At 40.6% G+C, this 24,135-nt stretch overlaps 1 protein-coding gene across 1 annotated transcript in view; it reads right to left on the reverse strand.

The window, feature by feature from the left end:
- SHANK2 (SH3 and multiple ankyrin repeat domains 2) overlaps positions 1 to 24,135 on the reverse strand; it is a 324,085-nt gene that overhangs the window by 233,399 nt on the left and 66,551 nt on the right. Inside the window, exon 11 of the mRNA XM_027667371.1 lies at positions 15,471 to 15,537. Coding sequence (XP_027523172.1) covers positions 15,471 to 15,537 — 67 coding nt within the window. The remainder of the gene's footprint in view (positions 1 to 15,470; positions 15,538 to 24,135) is intronic.

Genomic DNA, 24,135 nt, shown 5'->3' on the forward strand with positions numbered 1-24,135 from the left:
GAGAAAACCCAAACACACCCTAAGATAAGGCACTAGCCTAAATCCACACTAATTTATGTGGCTTTTATCCAGATTTACACTTCTTCAATAAAGAACACGATTTGTCACTTGCATAACAGAGTTTAGGCAGTAGAAACACTTCCCCCATCATTTGAACTCTTTCCCTCCTCAGCACAGAATAAACTGCAACTGGTTATTCAGAAGTAGCCAGGGGTGGAAAACAGAAACGCTGACTGGAAAGCGGAAAGAATGAAGGGCAGAGAAATTCGTTGGTACCTCTGGCAGCCCTGATGGTCATTTACAGGATGAAATCAAGTCTACTGTTTAACCACTAAGTCCTTCCTAAGTAGTACTCCCTCCAAATCTCTGGACATGCCAAAAATCATGTTTAATTGCATCAAATTTCTGCCAGTAAACAACTTTTGAAATGTATTTTCTAAGGTACTCTCCCAGAAGAATAAGCAGCGCTTATTCTGTGTGTTAACCCACAAGGATTTTGACTCAAGTGGATCTTCTCTTGCTTAAGAAAAACCATACAAAAAATCCTTCAGTGCAGGCACATGGAGAGAAACCTCCACCAGCTTTAGCTTCAAGCTTCATCTTTTTCCAGTAAAGATGATGAAAGCGAAAATCTTCTCCATCATCAGAAAACCTATGTCCTCCCATTATGCAACTAAAAAAACCAACATAAACCCAAAAAAGTGACACATTATTTACCACAAGGAGGGAAGGACAGTCCTGTGTTAGAAACCCGAAGCATGTTCAATATTAGGGATCTAGCTAATTAAATTTGCTTTCATTTAGTTGAAATAAGCAATGTCAGATTATTTCTTACATTTTTTGTCTATCCTGGTTAACTTCACGTGTAAGAATGTTCCTCTGTTGCTTAAAAAGATGTCTGAATAAACATTGCTATGATAATGGGGCAAAAGAAAAAAAACACTTCTGTCCTAAGTACAGATTGGAAAGGAAGAGTCACCAGGATTTTGAGATCACTTTTGACTGGTTTTAATTCCTGAACTCCAAACTATATGTCACAGAACTTGTAAAATAGGGAAGTTCCTGGATCCAATCAAAGACCAACAAGTGTTTGCAAAAGAAGAAGAATTTTAGCTTTGGAACAGTCAAGCTCTGAATAGGTCATAAAGATTTCCCTGCATAGAATTCAGCTTTGCCCTCTTTTAGGGTAAGGGGGTAATTTTCCTTAACAAATAGTCTTAGTTTCCCATAAAACTGCTGAGGGAAAGGAAAAGTCAACATGCAGATATCCCTGTAACTGCCTCAGATACAGGAAAGGGTTGTATCTTCTAAGGGAATACAAGTTGAATAACCTAGGCAAAGAACGGGTGCACAGAGGAACAATGCAGATCAGAGAGTTGATACCGAAAAAAGTGAAAGAAAAACAAGAAAAGGTGACAACAAAAAAAAAAGATGAAAGAAATCATGACTAAATGGGAACTGATCTGAAACAGGCAAGATGTAATCAGTTGAAAAAATACCATATCTTTATTGGGGGTGAAATTAGACAAATCCAATACAGGATTGGAGTAAGAAGTGCTAAAAAAAAAAGCTCAGGGATGTTACAGTCGATCACAAATTGACTGCGTGTTGCTGGGGCAGACAAAGGAGCTCATTCTAAGCATTCCTCAAGCCAGACTGAGCTGTCAAGTTACACTGACAATCCTCCTGCTTGGAGGGTTCCCAATGTTAGACACAGCTCAAAACTAAGCTTAGGTCTACAGTTTCCAGTTTGGGGTCTCCCAGATGCTGTCCCTGAGCACATGCAGACAAAAACTTCTGGGATTGCCTTCAAAAGACACTGGAGTCACAGAGATGTAGAAAACAGCAAACACAGCACTAAATGCAGAGAGAACATTGCCTTAGGCACTGAGTCCCTGGTACACAACCACAGTACTGCATATCATAGAATCATAGAATCAGCCGGGTTGGAAAAGACCTCCGAGATCATCAAATCCAACTCTTGATCCAACCCTGCCACGGTTCCCAAACCATGGCACTGATGCCACATCCAGTCTCATCTTAAAAATCTCTGGGGATGGTGAATCCACCACCTCCCTGGGCAGCCCATTCCAGTGTCTGATTACTCTCTCTGTAAAGAATTTCTTCCTAATATCCAACCTAAACCTCTCCTGGCACAGCTTAAGACCATGCCCTCTTGTCCTACTGCTGTTTCCTGGGAGAAGAGACCAACCCCCACCTGGCTACAACTTCCTGTCAGGGAGTTGTAGAGAGTGAGGAGATCTCCCCTGAGCCTCCTCTTCTCCAGGCTAAATAACTCCACCTCCCTGAGCCTCTCCTCACAGAACTTGTGCTCGAGTCCCTTCACCAGCCTTGTTGCTCTTTTCTGGACCTGCTTCAGCCCCTCAATGAACTGAAGGCCCCAGAACTGGACACAGCACTCCAGGGGTGGCCTCACCAGCACTGAGTACAGGGAAAGAATCACCTCCCTGGTCCTGCTGCCACACTGTTCCTGATCCAGGCCAGGATCCATTGGCCTTCTTGGCCACCTGGGCACACTGCTGGCTCCTGTTCAGCTTCCTGTCAATCCAGACTCCCAGGTCCTTTTCTGCAGTGCTATGGATCAACCAGGGAGAATTTAAGGGACAATAAGAGTGTCCAAAAGATCTCCATAGGGAGGATTGAAATAGTTTGCTTAGTTTAGACTTAGTAACCTTTTTCTGCCTTACTGTCAGACTGCAAGTCATTTTAAGCAGTTCTCCATTGTTTTTCTGGGTTTCCACCCCATGAATATCAACTGAACATCAACTACCACCAAGCAATAGCCCAGTCCTTGCCCCCGCAGCCAGGTCAGAGCCCCTGTGTTGGCTTTGGGGTTCTGCACAAAGGACCAAAGCATCTCCTGTCCCCCCTCCAAGTTCCCTACTGCCTCCTCAGTTGTCCCTTTTTAAGACAGAGAATCACAGGGTTTAAGCACAATTTCCCCCTGTAGATCAGATGCCTCCTCCTCTAGGGAGAAAGAGCCATCGTGCTCCTCAACATCTCCTCACATTCTTCAGATAACTCAGTACTGGATGCTACATAAGATTGTCCTGGAATACCTGTGTATAAGGGGAAAAAATTCCAAGCCACTGGTACTTGAGAATCCTTTATTCAAAGGCATTTTTCATGGAATTAACTGCAAATACTCAACCGAGTGCTGAAATACAGTTAACAAAATGTACCATTCCACTGGTTATTTTATTTGTTTTTATATGCATCATTTCCTGCCTTTAATTTTAATTCCATGCCCTCTAAGAAATACAATCTCACAGATATATCTTCCCCTTTATTTCCCTGTAATAATATCATAGCAGTTTTCTCCAGCTATTTGCAATCTCCTCGTTCCCTTCACAGTTTTTCCAAGCCGTAGAATGAAGAAATATGTAAAAATAGGCCACAAGAAGCCAGACACACTTGATCTGCACAGTAAAAATAGAGCTCTTTAGCACCTGGCATTCTCAAGAGTGTTAATGAAGCTGGCAAGATAAGCCATGCTTTGACCCAAAATAAAAAGCATAGCCCTCAAAAGAAGGATAAATTTGAACTAACACAAAATTTTTGTCTTTTGCAAGATATCTGGACTAGTGCAACTTTAATCTGTTAAAACCCCAAGGTCAAATTGCAACATGTGCCTGAAATCCCAGAAATGCTACGACAACTCATGGATGGATGGAAAAGCCAAAGGAAGGGAGGGAAACTCAAAGGACAAACCAGTCAGCTGAGAGCCTGCACTTAGGAGGCTTTTTTCAGGAGCAACAAATAATTTCCTCAGGATAAATAAATGAATTGTGTTAAATTATGGATTCGATAAGGCACACTGAAAACTGAAAAGGCATCACAGATTTTATGTTAAATTTTGCTATCTCAACTGTTCCAAAGAGATAGAAGAGGCAGTTTTCCATGCAGGAAATGCTACAATGCAAAAGATTATACAGAAATAATGAAAATTTATCAAGTAATGGGGTTTTTTGGTGAGCGAATAATTTAGGAGAAGGAATAAAATCTGGACATTTTATTTTCATAGTTTCCGTATTTCTGAAAGCCAAAGAGAAGGATGACAGATTTAAGATGGTATCTTGACTTGGGTACTGAAGTGCAAATCTACCAGAGTCAGGAGAATTATAATTAACAGAAAGCAGAGATACTCCTACATACACAAATAATACAATCTTAATGCTGTAAATTTTCCTGCCTCTTCAATTCCATAAATCTTTTGTTGTTTTCATTCAGCATGGATTTCAGCCAGTTAGAGTCACTTGGCTGGAGAACATTCACTCTGCAACCTCTTCTGAGTCAAGATGGTGTCACAACTCTGCCTTTTATTTATTTATTTGGAACAATTACTTCAGCAACACTACATAGAAAATGGAGCAGAAAATAGTCTTTTGACTTCAAAACCTGCATATCAAATTATCAAGAAAGGAAAAGGTAAAAAAAAAATCCAAACAGAACAGAGATTTACTGAGAAAACAAACTTGGTGCACCCCAGGACTCTCAGCAGGGTAGAGTGTAGGAGATCAGAACAATTGTCCAGGTGGAAAATGTTCAGCCACATATGAGGGAATGAGTGGAGAGATGCTCCAGCGAAAGTGGTGCAAAAGCAGAAGCTCATTCCATAACCAGCTTATTTGTGTTTATAGCTATAGTTACACCCAAATACAATAACAGGTTTAGATAGGCTAGGAAATAAAACTTTGTCAGCTTGGTTAACTTGGAAATCGAGGAAAATAAAATTTCCATCCCTTAACAACATGTGCCATCCCTAAATTCTGTCTTAAATTACTATGTTCAGTTATTCCTGAAAACTCACAAAGACATAACTCCGAAATAATTATTTCTCTGATATCCTTAAAAACAGTTAATGTAAGAAACAACATATACTTCCTTTAGGACTTCCACTTGTGACTGGAAAGAGCCATGGAAAACAGTAAACAAGACATCCTTCTGATCCAGCTGCAAAAATCATCTAAAACATTATTTTGTCAATGAAGTGGAAATCTGGCAATGAAATAAAATAGAAAAAATAAAAATCTCCAAACACCAGCTCATTAAAATGGACAGGTAATGACAGAAACAATCCAGGTAGTATCATTTGCCTTGGATTCCTTGGAATCTCTGTTCAAGATCCTGAGGAGAACTGATTTAAATACTCAGCGTTTACTCTGAGATATCTTCCACAGTGTGACAAGACCTTGACTGCAAGAGATGCAGCTTATCCTGAACTCCAAGGGAAAGACTGTCAACTCAGACACAGCCCAGGAGATTGAGATATAAATGGAGTAACCAGTGTGAAATGCTGTGAACAGTGTGAAATACAGTGAAAAATATTACACTCATTACAAAGCTGTCCCTTTCTGCTTCAAAGCCTGTCCCTTTATCAAGCCTCGTCTTGATAACAAATATTCAGTGTCAGGATACTATTTCCTTTTAAAGAGATTGCATATTACCAGATCAACTTTCACAAAAAGTTCTGACACTTGTTATTAAAATCAGGTTATTCAGAAGATATTAAAAGAAATTTCTTCGGTGAAGCTTTGGTTCTTAAAAGTAAATTGTCAAACCATTGTGTATTGAATGGGAAACATAACATCAACTTCATTTTGATAAATAATCTGCTTTGGATGAAAACTGGTACGTTTAGCTGTTAAAAGGCAATGTAAATATAAATTCAGCATAATAGAAAGAGGAGTTTCAAGTAAGGGAGTCAATGTAGTGCAATAAATCTGTTCAAAAGGGAGAATACTAGCAATTACTGAAAAGGTCAACTTAAAAAGGGTCTTTGAACTGATCTAAAAAGAGAGATATTATCCTTGCAATCACTAAGCTCATACTAACACTTAGGTTTTTATTCATACAAAGTTTTTTTAAAATACAAATGCTTGTTTCATATGATTGGCAATGTAACCAAATTGCATTTGTATTTGGAAGGTTTTCCCCATCCAGACTCAATTATTCCATGCAAGTTGTTCCTTTCCCCAAATGGGAGTTACATCAAACCTAATTCTTTCCAATAATGCAGTGATAAAGATACACAATGGCACACAAAAATCCACATATTCAGAAGTTACAAATCCAATCTTGTGCCATTAGTCTTAACCTTGTGGTCTACTGGCAGCTTAATTACATAAAGGAAATTATTGGGTGCATAGAGAGGTTTGTGATGAAGTGCTCAGCATAAGGACCTAATTTACACACTGACTTTCATGGGGGTTTTCTTTTCCCTCTCCTCCCTTTTTTTTGTTTGGTTGGTTTGGTTTTCAGGGTTTTTTTGGTGGAGGGGTTGTTTGCTGGGTTTTTTAGTCCATCTCTGCATTTACTTTGGGAAACAGAGGAATGTTCTTCAGGAAGCATTCCTGACTATTTTTATCAATCTTATTTTGCCTTTTATATATATATATGTATGTATAGCTCCAGCATTTATTTCATGTTCTTTCATCTCTTTTTCCTGTGTTCTCACCATTGTAAATGGAAGAAATAAGAGAACCATGGGAGTCTGCACACATCTATTTCTCCACTCATCTTCCCTCTATTTTTGACCTGGCTTCCGTTTGAAATCCCACATGGCATTTGACACAATCTTGGAGAGCTCTTGAGGCTCATGTTGAAAAATGATTTAAAAAAACCACATTAACTTTTCAGGAATAGTAGAATTTTCTGTGAGACTCTTCAAACAATTTTTCTTCTGTAGCACCCCTTGTTGGGCTGCCTCCCTTACCTCAATAGCCACTGGTTTTCTAGTATCCTAATACTGCTATTGCCCTCCAATCCCTCCTGTTTTGTTACACAGAGACCTATACATATATATATATATATATATAATGATTGAAATACACTGATCACACAACTTCCAGTAGGCACAGCCTCTTAAAAAAGGTACAATTACAGAAAGTTCAGGGAGACAGATTTTAGTGCAGCCTGAGAAGGCACTTAAGATAATACTGATCAAATTGCAGTAGAAATAAAACCCACCCGACTCCATGGTATTTTCTTATATTTAATTTAAACCTCCATTCAAGTTTTACATCTCCCCCTCAGAGTTTTTTCTTTCTAATAGTTCAGACCAGCGCTCAGTTTCTAAGGAGGGAGTGGCTTTAGGAGGGAAATGCGGCACAGACGCGGTACAGTTAAGGAGACTCAGCTACACTCAGTTGCTGCAGCCAAAATAATGTTAGAAACAAGATACATCTGTTTAAAGAAGGGGTGATAACTCCAGAACAACTAAAACAAAAGGATTCAAACCCATCAGATCACACGACCAGGATACGGTTTTCCAAATCCCATTTACAGTATAGCAGATCTTTAACAAGACAAAATGTTTTTCCTGTTTATGATCCAGTTCAAACAGGATTCAAACTATGAGAAGGTCAGACAGCATGATCACATAAACCTTTTCCAGTTTTATGATCTATGACCTATAAAACTGGATCTGAGATGACTGAACAAATTTCAGGTCACATATAAACTCAAAAGTGCTATTTTCTTTTTACGTCCCCTCAGCCTAATTCCACTCCTTGACTTATTCTAGGACCTGCCCTTGTCCCCCAAAGATATCCTGGTGTAGGATCAGACACCTTGTCTGGAAGGCTGATTTGGAAAGTGAATTCCTGAGGGATGGGTCACCTGCTGACCATTTCCAGCAACGCCAAAGGGAGCTACAGGGCTTAGAAGGATCCAGCTACCAGGCTGAACAACACTGGGGATTTCACTCACAGGGACTAACTGGAAATCGTTATGGTAAGTTGCAGTGAAATACTAGTTCAGGATTTCAGCATGTGAGAGTTTTGCTGTCTGCTACCAACCTGACCCTTTATCTGCATATTTAGCCCAATAGCATGGATTTCACCAGAATTATGGATTTCACCAGAATTTTTGAGGATTGTACAACCCACTCAAATACTTAATTTCTCACTTTACAAAACATAAATATTACTCTTTGATATACAAAAATACATTTCGTTTTTGTCCCCAATCAGAGCAACTATCCCTGGCATGCTCAAATCATTTTTTTTAATTGATTGTGTTTTATAGACATATTTCTTTTTTTAATTCAGTGACTAGCACTAGATCTGTACACGGACTCTGATTTTTACTCACCTGTACAGCACCTCAGAGGAGTCAATCCAGTGAAAGTTATTAAAAAAATCCCAAGAGCAAAAAAGCCACTACCAGTAGCAGATCATGCCTTACAGCAGGCACATCCTCTAAGGGCTTGGGAAAGGTTTCTGACCCAACTCCGTGATGAAAGAGCTCTGGTGACAGGAATGTTACCAAAAAAAGGACAATTCCCAGCTGCTGGTTACAATGGTCCCAGCCTAGAAGGTGTGGAGAAGCATTTCTCCTGATGAGGAGCCAGTGGACTAGGAGAAACCTAGAAAGCAGATTTAGGGAAGGCAGGAGTTGGGAGCTCTGGAAACACTTCCAACCATTTGGGTCTGAACATAAAGACTGCGACAAGTCTCAAACATGCAGCAAGTCTGCCCCTTTCTTTCTACTCTTTCCCTGCCACCCTCCCAAACACCTCAGACAACTCCAGGGGAGCCCTGTGTGACCTGCACCCTGGATTTTTTTGCCTGAGACCAAAACTAGCTCAAGGGCACTGAGAGCAGACTGGGATTCCTCTGGTAGGTTATTTTTGGCTCATTACAAGGCTCTTCTGTTTCAGGCTGCAAAATAAACTCTTAACAGGAGTAGCTGTGGCAATCGTTGACTACCTGGCATGTGGCAAGGACATGCTACAGACTGGTTTACAAAACCAGGCCAAATCTTTCTGAAATGGGCTGTATTTATACCAGCACTTACACATGGCATCAGTTCTCTCCTTACTTCCCCGCTCAAAATTTCAAGTAAACCTAACAAATCAGGCAATGACCACACCACTACATAATTTGCACTAGTCCCATGTTATATACACAGAATACATCAAATTCAAAGGCCAAGAACAGTCAGTTTATGAAAATAAAGTTTAAACTTTGAAATAAAACCAGGTACTACACTGTTTTGCCCTAATACACACAGAGAAATAAATAACTTGTGATCAAAGGGAAAAAAGGAAACTACGGTAAGTTTTTCAAGCTCTGTCCTACATTTCAGTCTGTAATTACATTAACACACAATTCCCAGTTTTCCAATTTGTTTGTTACCACATAGCAAGACTGAGCACAGGAAATCCTATTTCTTGCAACCCTTCAGAGAAAAACAGATTAATAATAGCAACAAATTTATTTCATACCAATCAGTATCTGTTTCTTTAGACGTCATTAATGTAAAGGGGTATTTTCCTATGGACATGAGAAATAATTATTAATTTAGCAGAGATATTTGAAAGAAACTGCAAAAGGAACATAAGATTATGACCCTCTACCAGATAACATGCATTTAAAATGTGAGAAATGAAGATCTCAGTGCTTTTGCCATCCTGATTACACTAAAATTATGCTTTTTTCCACCTTAAATACTTTCTAGCACATGAAACAGGTTTATGTTATTCACAAATGACAAATATAATATGTTTCTGTCCCTTTTGCTTCTATTAAGTAACGTGATAAAAATAGAACAAGTCATTTCACGCCGCCGACAGTTTTGTATATTTTTTTCCTTGATTTACTGCCTTTTCTTGTTTCTGCTCTTATCTGTCTCAAAATGATTTCCCTCAACCTGGGAAGAATTCTGCAGGTATTTGATTGATGAAAAACAAAATTACTAAACAGTTCCCCAACCCAAAATAAATAAGTAAACAAATAGAATATTCATTGGGCTGGCCAGCATTTAATAGCAACACTCACAGCTGAAAAACCAAGATTGCTGACCTCAATCACTCTGATCTAATTAAAGAAAACGAGTTAGAAAAGCAGTTCTATCACAAACCAACTCATATCCTTGTGTTTTGAAATACCTGTTCTGCTTATTCTACGACAAAATACGTTTCCTAAGATGTTTACAGTCACAATGCCAATTAAAAAATATATTTTACTCATAGCTGAAAAATAGTTTATTTAAGAGCAATTTCCCTATGTGGAATATATATAGCCTACCATATTAGTAGATTTTCAATATTATAAATATAAAAAAAATCCATGTGAAAGCACAAACAAACCATCACATACACATATCTCTGCATAATTATAGAGGAATACAGGAACTCTGACTTGAAGCCTAGCAACAGTATCCAAGTATTAGTTACTCTGCTAATCAACTACCAAAAACTCACACACAAGCTCAGTGTGTCTTATTTTTCTAAAGCGAACAAAAAATAAAACAAAAGAATCCTATTGCTTTTAGCTCCAGAGCTGCTGAAGGACAAGATGCACAATATAAAACAAACCTTGTTCACTTGAAGAAGAACAACCCATGTCATTTAATCCATGTGAAAATTCATCTCATCACAAAGGACCAAGGCAAAAGAGAGCTTTAAAAATAGGTTATCCAAGCCAAAGGATTATCAGCTTGCAACATACTTAATATCTGCCTATCTGTATCTAATGAAAGCTTCAATATTCTTACATATATGATTGGGTTCTGTACCTCCATCCTATAGAAGCCATAGTAAATTCTGTATAGCAAATGCTTCCTAAATCTGCTGTGCTCATTTACTCACAGACAGCTGCAGGCTGGATGAAAACAATCAGGGATTAACTTTTCTATTCATCACATCTTTTAATCCATTACTTTCTCTTAGTTTGCAATAAATGAACATATAAAGTTAAATAAATTATAAATGTGCTATAGCTAGTTAAAAAAAGTCGTTTAAAAGGGACATTATTATTTTTAATCATGTGTAACTGCTGTACTTTTCATCAGTATATGTAATGTATTACTCAGAGCAGAAAGGATGATGCAACAATAGTCACTGAGATGCAACAAACTTCTGTGTTCCGAAGACTTCCAAAATAAGTAATAATTAAAATAAGCTACTTTGATGTTGTTATTATTCCTCAAAAAACTAATTTGGGGGGATGATGAATTGAAATAATCTGAGAAGCTGTGCTAAGCATTTCATTCTGCTTGTAAAACAAGCTTCTAAGTACCTTATGATAATAGGGTTTCTTGCTTTATGAAAAATACTATTGTAATTTGTTTCAAATAGGATTACTTTTTATGTGATATGGCAATTTTCATTCACCTTTCAAACAGCTGCTGAGAAAACAAAAGGGATTCCTTCATAAAGACATGAACACAATTAAATCTGGATCTCGTTTTTAGTTTTTTACTGGTATCCTTTTACCCCCTCCTTTGACTCATTTATCTTTTATCTTTGTCTTACACAACTGCATCATCCCTGTATGAATAAGACTAACTTAAACTCTCCTGTTAGTAACAGTAAGGTGGTTTTTATCGTACTAAACCACAGGAATCCCTTGCAAGGCTTTTTTTTTTTTCCTCAGTTTGTTTCTGAAAATGGCAGCTGAGTGAAAAAAAAATATGCTTATTTGTGCTAAATGTTGTTCATGCCACAGTTTCAACAAACTGGTCACTTGACTGCCTGGGATGGGAAGATGGACTGGCAATGGAGATGGTGGGAAAAGGAGCATGGTGCGAAAGAAGTGACTTGCTCAGAGAAGGGAGAGGATGTGTGAGAGACTACACAGCTTAGAACTTCCTGAGGGAAAGGTCAAAAATTTTTAACAGGTTGGAATAATTACCAGATTTTTATGCTGATACTGTGGCTAAAAGGAAGCAGGTTCTGTAAAGCTCCAGTTTGATGAGAGACACAAGGGCTTACAGCCAAAGAGGAATTTGACTGCTCAGTGCAACTCTGCCTGGACGTTTATGTACTGATCAGACTGATGAGAAGAGTTCATGGGTTTGGGTTCCAGGTTCGGGTTCCCCCCTTCCACAGACTGTCCCTCATTTCATCATGAGCTTCCTCTGTGAAATTATCTCAGAGACAGATTGCTGCACCCACCCAGCATGAGGATGTGAAAGGAATGAGGCTTTCTTCAGATTGAAGCAACAACTGGGAAGGGAGGAAGGAGAGAAGGGAGAACATCTGAACATCTCAGAGAAAATCCACCAGCTCTGACCCCTAAATCAGAAACTTCACTTGAAAATCTTCTGTTTTTCTGTTTTGGATACAACCCTTAATTCATTTTGCTTCTACAAAAGGGAAGCAGGCAGCCTTCATCTCTCTGACTAAACATGTTTTCTCACATTGGCCCTAAGTAGATGCTTTTATCTGGTGAGATCTGAGTGAAATAACCAAACACACCTTAGAAAAAGATCCCTCTCTTACAGTCAGATGTCACATTATTCCATGGGTCGTTATTTTTATCTTTTTTGGCTCTAAAAGAAATATTTTTCCATTTTTTTCTTTTTACAGAACTGTGAATTCTTATGATTATTGCAAAGAAACTTACTTTATATATGCCTAATTTTTCAGAATTTGAACACATCTGTCCAATATAAGTTAATTCAGTTTACAATTAAATTAAAAGAACAATTTCTGTGGGATTTGATCTGCAGAACAAAGATTTAGTGGCTCTGCTGTAAATTACGATTTTCTACTGCTAGAGGATACCCTGGTCATTCTCCACCTGAATTGCTTCTCCATCATCTTCAACAAGAGGGACAGCCTTAGCACCACAGTTTGGCACAGATTCAGGCAAAAGGGGGGAAAAAACAAAAAAAAATTAAAAAACAGCTCCCTTTTAGACATGTAATTCAGCCTCTTCCACAGGCAGTGCCACCCTCCTGCCTCAAGAAGGATGAGCTGCAACCTCTGCTACAACCAGAGCAGCTCGTTCACCCCAAGGCACAGGACCAGGAATCACACTGCTGTCAGATCCCTGGAACTGCAGTTTTGGCATCATTACTGGAAAGCAGCTTTGTGACTGCTGACAAACTGGGAGACACCCACACAATACCTTCTGCAATCAAAGTACAAGCAACTTCCTACAGCAGCAGTTTGGGACCACAAAATTATCTAAGAGTAATGCTAATTAGCACGTGTCAAAACAGATGGACACGAGGAGTGTAGCTCCTCAGAGATTTCAAGCAAATATTGTTTCTCATATTTTCAATACTCTAGTTTGAGAAATGTAAAAATTTTTTTCTGTCACCAGATAAAACCTGTTCTTGAAACTATTAAGCCAAGTCCAGCCTCCAATCACTACCACCAATAAAACAGTCACACGCTTAAGACGACACATCCAGGTAAGGAGGCAGCTTACTTTTGAAAAAAAATATTATTGCCACTTCTATTACTTTGTTGTGTATTATGCTTGCATTTAAAAAAACATCTATGGCTAAAGCTACTGTGTACAAGGATCACTAAAAGTTAAAAGATTACGTCAGAACTTTTCCAAGAGCAAAGTGGAATTTTGCCCAATGAATCAAGAGCAATGTGGAGTTTTCCGTAAACCCTCATTCCATTGAATGCTATTGGGAATAATCAAGAATATCATTGACAAGCTGACTGTGAAATGATTGAACAGCTCATCATCTACAACCATAAACTTCCACAGACAAGAGACCCCCCCCCCCAAAAAGCTGCACATATGTCAAAGCATTTCCCACAGTTGTAGCTTATTATTCAATTAGTCTAAAATAATTACAAAATACAAAGTGATTACAGTTATTAAATGAGCCTAAATTAATAACAACAAGGTTTAATCAACTGGTTGGATATCAAAATTCAGTATCTAACCAAAAATGCACTTTCTGAGATGAATGATGAAATGTTTCTCAAGTGACTTGAGTTTGATCTGTCCTTATCTCCTTGAGGATACTCCTCAAGCTCTTTGCTATTCCTTCCCCCTCTGTTGCCTCTAAGGAGGTACATTACTCAGATGATATATGTTGGAATACATCCAAACCCATACGGATATAGTGGATAACCAGACAAGTATGATAAGCTAAAGCCAGCTTGTTGAAGATGAAATGCTGACATCATTCTGCACATTCATCATCACACCAGCTCTCAGGTTTTCTGCTCAAGATTTGGTTCCTTGATTTACTTTTTTTTTTTTGACTGGAAGACATTCTAGAAATAGACATTTTGATGACTTCACTTTTTTTTTTTTTTTTAGAGTGGTAAATCTTAAAGGAAAAATGTCCAGCTAACTTAAATTAGGTGGGAGGAAATAACTTAATATTTAAAGACAAATCTACTGATTTAAATAGTTATGCTCAATCCACCACCATCTTGCAAAGAAATGCAGGTCAATCATGGAAGTACCAATATTTCTACTTTTCAGTGGAAAAGTGAAGGCATCAGGAAAATTTGGAGACTATCAAGAACTAACAGGTCAGAAATTAAGGGAACATTTGAGTCTAAACAACTATTTCCTTTCATTTAAACATCTTCACAGAGTCATAAAAGCATTAGCCATATGCAAATACAAACAACAATAAACCTATTAGGAATAACTGATTTGGTTTTAGTTAATTTTTTACACATTATTAATAAATCCAGAAGGATGAAGAATTCTTATATGGCAAGAAACTACCCCACTATCCCAGGGAAAAAATCCTTTCAAACACACTATGAAATTTATGTAGAAATTATGACTTTGATGCAATGTGTCCTCAGTTTTCTGAATGAGCTGAAAGTATAACAGAGCTACAAGAATTCACATTACCACATAAAATTTTTAATTATATCCCTGTAGACCATATGCAACCAGGAAAGGGAATGGAAAGCAGTCCTTAATCCAGAGCAATTTTTAATCTTAAATTTCATATGAGCTGGCCTAATTCTCCATATAAATTAAATACTATCAAGTTGCAGATTTGCATCACAGAGTTAAACCAGAGCAGACTACACAGACCCTCCTCATTGAAATGTCTTTTTTTGTTCAACTTCAGGATGTTTCTGTGGAGCTTTAATTTACTTGAATAAAAGCATTTTAAATCATTTTTATGAAACTGTATTAGGAATCACTTTTATCAAACTTGGTTTTATTTTAATGGTGAATCTCTCTACGTAAAAAATCTTTAAAGAGTCTTAAGGTTTTTCAGTGAGGGGCCTTTAATGCCTGTCACTACCCTTCAGCCAGTGCCACACACCAAACTCCATGACAGGAAATGTTTTCATGGATATCAAGAGTTGGATTCTGCCACATATTTATTTATTTGTAGGGAATCATCTTTCTCCATCTTCTTCTGACCAATTATTCCTACTGAAAGCTGATTTTGGGCAATGACAAAACAGCCTGCAAGAGCCTATCTATCCAGGTATGTGGATGTGTATTTAATATGTTACAAACTGATTTATACTTAAAAAGCGTGTACCATTCTTATGCATTACCTACCAAATTTTCATTTTCAGAGCATATTTTGAAAACATTTCAGCTTTTTCCCCTGCCTTCATTTTTTTTTTTAGAAAGTTACTTTTAAAACCTCCCTGAAATTATACTTGTCAAATCTCACATAGGACCAGATTTAACATCTTTGCAAAATCCTGGCTTAAACATGTGGAGCTTATTTGCAGTGTCTGTTAATATTTTGCTTACCAATATCAGCTTCCCTGTGATTCTTGATATATTCAGCAAGCTCAAAATTTCCAGCTATTATAGCCACCTGAAGGATTGCAAAATAGGTACAATTAATATATTGCCATCACTTGTTAAGAAGGAAAACAAACATGTTATAGTATAGGAAAAAACCATCATGCAAATATATTTTCATTTCACAAAGTGGAGTAACTCTGTATTGCTTCTATTCTGCAACAAAATTGAGAAATTATATCTTAATCTATTTGTAAGAGCACTGCCAGTCCCCCAGCTCCCCATTTCCTAGGATTGCTGTGATGGTGGAAGGCTCAGGAGGCTGCTGGAAGAGCTGCTGCTTTTCATGTTGTGGTAGTCAAACCCAGCAGTGAACATTAAACACAGCATCCCCAAAACTCTGGGAGCTGTATGGACGTATGGGGAATTCTACAGGAGCAGGCTTGGAGAGACACACTGAAGATATTATTTCCCTTTAACTGCTCCTTCCTCACCACTTACCCGAACAATAAAAACAGGAGCTAAAATGCAAAGCACATGAGACAAACTAGGGAAGAAGGACCAAGAACTACATGTACTCAGGTATCAGTAAGACACAAAAAAAAAGACTGAGAGAAACTGGTAGTTATGCATGGGTTTAGGGTTTAAATCAAAACAAATTAAGTTCTAAAATCACAATTTTCTTTTTCATTTATTTCCTGGTTGTTGAACACAGATGTGTAACTATATATTTGGAATTCCCATCTAAATGCACTTAAAAAAAGAAACATCTCCACTGGGCAATTTGGTTATGCCATTGGTGTCTCCTCACATTTTCTTCTCCTATTTTTAATCTGAATATTGTCTTTTCTGGCCCCATTTTGCAGCTATCAGATGCTGTCCCTCCATTGGGGGGTTTCCCTGGTGTATGTACAAGGTATTTGTTTGGCTGACCTTTCCCGTAGAAGCTTCTGCATTTGCAGGGTGCAGGTAAAAAAAAAAAAGATATTATAAAAAGCCTGCTTTGGAATTTTCCAGGATACATGGCTATTGTCAGACATGAGAAATTAATGAAAACTCAAGGAAATTCCTGAGCTGGTACCAAGAAAGATTTTCTGCTGGTTTGTCCCTCTCCACAAATCTCAGGGATGAAGAATCATGCAAAAAAACCCCTAAATGCTGGAATGGTCTTAGGGAGGTTTATGAAATACAGTTAATGTTATATCTTCTAATGTAACAAGCATTAGATCTTATTTCTGCACTCAGCACAGGAAACTGAATGGACAATTTTATTTACTTGCAATCAAAACAAACTAATGTGGAAATCCTTGAAAAATGGAGATTTTACACACAAGCAACAAGTTACAGGAAGAAAACCTTAACTATTATGTCAATAAGATTTTTCAAACTTGCTTTAAATTATAGGCTAAGAGCAGGCTTAAATCAGGAGTCACGACCATTACATCCACTTCACCTAAAAATCAAAGAATTACACATATAGAAAATATATGCACTTCTGTCATAGGTTTGAAAAGAGATGTTGGAATTTTTTCCCTTGAGTCTCATTTTTTTCCTGCTTCCCACCCCCCATCTGTTTCTTCCAGGATGGGGGGAGTCAGGGAGGGGGTGGGTGATAGAGCTAGAGCGGAGCTGCACACGCTGGGCAGCGCAGGAGCGGGGGAAGGGGGAGGTTCCCTGCGAGCGCAGTTGTTGAGGGCACGACTGGAGTCTTTTGTTCGGAGGTTTTTGGTTTGGTTGGCCGACCAGACAGAGTAGGGAGGGGGGCAGGCTGGTTTCCGCCGCCTCCTTTTCTTTTCCTGAGAGGAAGTTTTTTTTCCCACAGGATACCTCAAAGAGAACGACTGAGAGAGAGAGACTGACCCATTTCAGAGGGGGGAGACCCAGAAGGGAAGTCACAGCCAGCAGAAGTGGCCCCAGTGCAGAGGAAGAAGTATAAAGCCGAGTCAATATGCCCAGTTAATGAGGACAGGGAACCAGGGCCTTCACAGCCAGTGGAAGACCCAGAGCCTGAGATCATTCCCAAATCCCTGTCATATGACCAGCTCTGCAATATGTGGAATGATGTTACTTGATGCCAAGACAAGCCTGTTTTGACCTGGCTGATTGTGGAACCTTATGGGTGAGTGCTTGCCACTTGACAGCAACGAAGCAAGGTATTTGGGATCCCTGGCCCAGGATGTGGGTATCAAGCAAGCATTCATGAGAGAGTCAAAGCCCCTTTCTCTCTGGGAGTGACTTCTAACAGGTGTGAGAGAGAAGTTTGTTTACAGAGGCTTCCTGCAGCAGCACCATTATGAGACAGCCTGGAAGACCATGGAGAAAGGTATCCAATCCCTAAGAGAATTGGCACTGTTAGAGACACTTTTTGACAAGGATGGGCAACCCAGCCACAACCCCGATGACATCAGGTGTATATCACAGATGTGGTGGAGCCTTTCACAGGTACGGCTACCTGTATACACCACTTTCTTGGCATCACTGCACTTTGAAGGAAACAGAGAGACAGTGGGCTCTGTAACGAATAAACTCAGGATGTACAACAGCATGGTCCACACACAGGCCCATATCTCCACTATAGAGACAATGGTTAAGAGTCTCAAGGCACTGACTACAGAAGTACAAGATCAACAGAAGAAACTTAGAGAGGAGATGAAGGAAAACAGCTTCCACGTGGCACCAATGCGAACCAGAGCCTCTGAAGTCAGACTCAGATGTTCCTCAGTTAGAGAGAGCGGACAGACCCACAAACCAAGATGTGGTATTTCCTAGTCCATCATGGAGAAGTCATGAGACAGTGGGACAGAAACCTACCTGTGCCCTAGCAGCCCGAGGACAAGAGCTGAAGGAGAGAGAAAAAGGGAAGCCCATGAGAGTAAGTGCAGTATCGGTATCTCATGGACAAGGATCTGACCTGCTAGAAGGTTCCTCCCAACTGTATTCACAGGGAAAGAGCTGTGATGGTCCCAACCAAGACCAGTGTTAGGGGGGCCCTGCCTCTAGCCACAGAGGTGCACAGGAGAACTGTGTTTATTGGACTGTGTGGATCCAATGGCCTGGCACGTCAGACTCACAAGAATACCAGGCTTTGGTTGATACTGGCGCTCAATGCACGTTAATGCCCTCAGGACATGTGGGACCAGAGACTATTTCCATTTCTGGTGCGACAGGAGGGTCTCAGGAGTTGACAGTGTTGGAAGCTGAGGTGAGCTTGACCGGGAAGGACTGGAAGATGATCAGTGACTGGTCCAGATGTCCCATGTATCCTGGGCACTGACTACCTCAGGAACAGATATTTCAAAGACCCCAAGGGACATAGATGGGTTTTTGGAATAGCTGCTGTGGAGACAGAGGTCACTAAGCAGTTGAATTCATTACCAGACCTCTTGGAGAACCCTTCTGCTCTGAGATTGTTGAAGGTTGAGGAACAGCAAGTGCCAATTGCCACCACAATAGTGCACTGTCGGCAGTACCAAACGAACTGAGACTCTGTGATCCCCATCCATAAGATGATCCGTGAGCTGGAGAGCCAAGGGATGGTCAGCAAGACCCATTCACCCTTCAACAGCCCCATCTGGCCTGTGCGTAAGTCTGATGGAGAATGGAGATTGACTGTGGACTATTGTGGCCTGAATGAAGCCACCCTGCTGCTGAGTGCTGCTGTTCCAGACATGCTGGAGCTCCAGTAGGAGCTGGAATTCAAGGCAGCGAGGTGGTACGCCACTATTGACATTGCAAATTAGCAGCAGAGTGTAGGCCACAGTTTGCTTTCACCTGGAGGGGTTGCAGTACACCTGGAACCAACTGCCCCAGGGATGGAAACACAGGCCCACCATCTACCATGGACGGATCCAGGTTGCACTAGAGAAGGGTGGAGCTCCAGAACACCTGCAGTACACATTGACAACATCATCATATGGGGGGACAGAGCAGAGGAGGTTTCTGAGAAAGGAAAGAAAATCATCCAGATTCTCCTGGGAGCTGGTTTTGCCATCAAAAAGGGTAAGGTCAAAGGACCTGCCCGAGAGATCCAGTTCCTGGGGGTGAAGTGGCAAGATGGACGTCATCAGATCCCGACAGAAGTCATTGATAAGATCACAGCAATGGCCCCACCGACCAGCAAGAAGGAAACACAAGCTTGTCTGGGTGCCATAGGTTTCTGGAGGATGCACATCCCTGAGTACAGCCAAATCGAAAGCCCTCTCTATCTGGTAACCTGCAAGAAGAATGATTTCCATTGAGGCCCTGAACAGCAGCAAGCATTTGAACAGGTCAAGCAGGAGATTGCCCATGCTGTAGCCCTTGGGCCAGTCAGGACAGGACCAGATGTGAAGAATGTACTCTAGTCTGCAGCTGGGGATAATGGTCCTTCCTGGAGCCTCTGGCAAAAGGTGCCTGGCAAGACCCAAGGCCGTCCACTTGGATTCTGAAGCCAAAGCTACAGAGGAACTGAAGCCAACTACACTCCAACAGAGAAGGAGATCCTAGCAGCTTATGAAGGAGTACAAGCTGCCTCCAAGGTGACTGGCACAGAAGAACAGCTCCTCCTGGCACCTCGATTACTGATGCTGAGCTGGATGTTCAAGGGAAAGGCGCCCTCTACACGTCATCCCACTGATGCTACATGGAGTAAGTGGATTGCTTTGATCACGCAGCGTGCCTGTATTGGAAATCTGAATCACCCTGGGATCCCAGAAGTCATCACGAACTGGCCAGAAGGTGAGAATTTTGGTCTAGCAGACGAAGAAGAAGGAGAGCAGGTGTTATGGGCTGAGGAAGCCCCAGCATACAATCACTACCAGAAGAAGAAACACGGGCTATGCCCTTCATACTGAAGGTTCCTGTTGCACTGTAGGGATAAAACATAAATGGAAAGCAGCTGTATGGAGCCCCACATGACAAGCTGCAGAAGCTACTGAAGGAGAAGGAGAATCAAGCCAATTTGCAGAGCTCAAAGCTGTCCAGTTGGCATTGGACATTGCTGAACGGGAGAAGTGGCCAAAGCTTTACCTCTACACTGGCTCGTGGATGGTGGCCAATGCTCTGTGGGGGTGGTTGGATAGATGGAAGAAGCCCAATTGGAAACGCAGGGGGAAACCCATCTGGGCCGCTGATACGTGGCAAGACATTGCTACCCAGATAGAGAAGCTGATAGTGAGAGTCCACCTCGTTGATGCCCACGTGCCCAAAAATTGAGCCAATGAGGAGCATCACAACAATGAACAGGCAGACCGAGCTGCACAAGTCGAGATGTCACAGGTGGATCTGGACTGGCAGCACAAAGGAGAGTTGTTCCTAGCACAGTGGGCCCATGATGCCTCAGGCCATCAGGCCAGAGAGGCCACCTATAGATGGGCATGAGACCGAGGGGTGGACTTAACCATGGACACTATTTCCCAGATTATCCATGACTGTGAGACATGCGCTGCCATTAAACAGGCTAAGAGACTGAAGTCCCAGTGGTATGGTGGACATTGGAGTAAGTATAGATACAGGGAGGCCTGGCAGGTTGATTACATCACACTGCCACGAACCCGCCAAGGTAAGCGCTATGTGCTCACTGTGGTGGAAGCCACCATGAGATGGCTGGAGACACATCTGGTGCCCCACACCACTGCCAGAAATACCATCCTGGGTCTTGAAAAGCAAGTCCTGTGGTGACACGGCACCCCAGAGCGAATTGAGTCAGATAATGGGACCCATTCATTATCTGACCCAGCTTGGTTACCACCTGGGCGAAGGAGCATGGCATTGAATGGGTGTATCACATCCCATACCATGCAGCAGCTGTGGGGAAGGTTGAACAGTGTAATGAACTGTTGAAAGCCACCCTGAAGGTGTTGAGTGGAGGGACTTTCAAGCACTGGGATCAGCATCTAGCAAAGGCTACATGGTTAGTCAACAGCAGAGCCTCCGTCAATTGAGCCAGCCCTGCCCAATCAGAGTCCCTTCACACCGCAGATGGAGACAAAGTCTCAGTAATTCACTTGAGAGGTATGTAGGTAAAACAGTTTGGATTAATCCTGCCTCAAGCAAAGGCAAACTCATCTGTGGCATTGTTTTTGCTCAAGGATCAGGTAGCACATGGTGGGTGATACAGGAAGATGGAGAAACATTGTGTATACCTCAAGAGGACCTCATTTTTGGGTGAATTTCCCACAACACTGTGCCTGTATTTGTATGTAAATATCTGTAATATGTATACATTTGGGGTAATGTATGTATGTATATGGTTGGAAAGTTTAAATCTGATATAGCATATTAGTATGGAAAAAATTTTGTTCAGAGGTTTTTGGTTTGGTTGACCAACCAGAGTGGGGGGGAAGAAGGGCCCAGTTTCGGCCGCCTCCGTTTCTTTTCCTGAGAGGAAGTGGTTTTTTTTGCCACGGGACACCTTGCGGAGAATGACTGAGAGAGACTGACCCATCTCGGGGCGAGGTATTCTACCTTCGGAACTGCCTGTGGGGAAAAAGGACTCTTCCGTTGCTGGCTGTGAAGCCATCGGCTGCTGGCTGCTGCGGGCACTCGTGGCTGCGAGCAGCTGTTGAACTGCCGAGACAGTCCTGCCTTCCCCTTCCCTTCTCCCCGCCACCCCCACCCCCACCTCCCCAGGTTGCCGCAGGTTTCCCCACCACCACCTGGGAAATTGTCTCTTTGTTTTGTTTCTTCTGAAAGTTTTTGATCGCACCATTTGTTGTTTATGTAGATTTTGTTAATAAAAAGCTGGTTTTTTCCTTTTCCACACTTCCACCTGAAGTTTCTTAATTTCTAAGTTGTAATCTTGTTAAACTAAGACAATTTCTCATTCAGCACCAGATTATTTACAGTATGTCTCCTTCTGCCTTTAGTGAGTCTCATACTCTCTGCAGGGCTCAGAATGAACTTTCCATGTATCCTACCACAACTGGAAGAAGTCCCATTGAAACACAGGATTACGATGATTGTTTGCACGGCTGCACTGCCTTAGAAAAAACGAATTCACTGAACTACTTCTAAATCAAACTGCATGGGATTACCATGAATCCTTTTTTTCTGCATCCCTGGAAATCCTTGCAGAAGGACCCAGATTTAAACAAATGGTTTGGAACACAGTGATGTAATCTCTGATTTTAATTTTGGACTAAGCAAGTAACAATTGGTGTAAAGAGGGACAGACTGATTAAGTTTGGGTTATAAAGTCTACTGGCTAGTTAAAGTACAAGAAAGACTTGCATACGAGTATAATACAGTTTCAGAATAACTTTTTTAGATTACCACATGAAGTTTAAAACAAACAACTGAACACACCATTTATCATGTTCATACCCGGAATCCAGGTCTTCTTCCAAATTCTTTTTAATGTTTTTCAGGTTACATCTTTTTTCTTGGCAATTTGTTTCTTGTTCCATCAAAAATTTCTATCTAATGCAATGGGTAAATATAGTAATTTTGTTTTCTTTTCATTTCAAGTGTATCTATTTCATGGCAAAAATTCCATTCCACATTTGTCTGTCACCTGGAAATTATACTCAATACACTTACATTTCTGTTCTACAATAATCCTGAGCAGCTATGACCATGGCTTGTGCAGTATAATGATTTTTGTCCTTTAAATAATTAACACACATATAGTATCACCATACTTACTAGTGAAAATAATGTAATTATTTTTTCAATGCAATATTAACAGTAATTAAATACTTTGTTTTGTGCACTTCTCAGTTGTGTTACCTCAAATGTTGATGGATTCCTGGGAGGAAAATGCATTGGAATAAATCAGTAACACTGGTTCAGCTTAATCCTGCTACAGCTTTTAGACTGCGTTTCTTCTCAGATATGTCACAAGACTCATGCATATCATGATATCAGCAGAGATCAGATTATTGCCCTGACAAGTTGTGGCTGCACCCCATTCCTGGAAGTTTCCAAAACCAGGTTGGACAGGGCTTGGAGCAACTTGGGCTAGTGGAAGGTGTCCCTGCCCATGGCAGGAGATTGGAACTGGATGGTCTTTAAAGTCCCTTCCAACCCAAACCATTCTGTGATTGTATGATTCTGTGATCAGGGAGGTCAGAGACAGGCAAGTTGGTGCACTGCTACCTCACCTCTGAAAATTACTGTTTTAACCACCACTAAGCCAACCTTCATTCCAGGAACTACTCCAGGAAGAAACTGCTTCTCACCATGGTTAACATACCACATTCTGGTCCCCAGTCTCCTCTGTATAGCCCTAAAGTGTAACTCATGATTCTCCCTGAAAAACAGCACGAGGAAAGCAAAAGCAGAGCTGTACAAATGCTCTGCCTTTACCTTCACATTCTGCAGCCTGGTTTGGTTCAAGTTCATAAAAGTAACATTTATGTGTAGACTTTTCTCTACATTATAAGCAAACTATAATACCTCTCCTCGACATTACCCCTAATTAGCACATAAAATTCCAACAGGGAATTCAGCAGTGACAGGCAGCTTGCGAGACAGCAGCTATGCTACCCAAATGAAAGAGTTTTTGATATAGAGCAGATTTTAAACCTCAAGTATAAACATGCTCTTCAAGTGATAAACACATTTTATTACTTGGGGGGGGGGGGGGGGGGGGGAAAAAAAAAATTTAAAAAAGGTAAAAAAAGAGAGGTGAAGAGAGATTTTTGTTATTTTTTTTTTAAAAAACCCAGCCAACCAGGAAACAACCACCTTC

Source organism: Corapipo altera, unplaced genomic scaffold (genome assembly GCF_003945725.1).
Source record: "Corapipo altera isolate COAL_440 unplaced genomic scaffold, ASM394572v1 114, whole genome shotgun sequence".
NCBI classification, from domain to species: Eukaryota; Metazoa; Chordata; class Aves; order Passeriformes; family Pipridae; genus Corapipo; species Corapipo altera.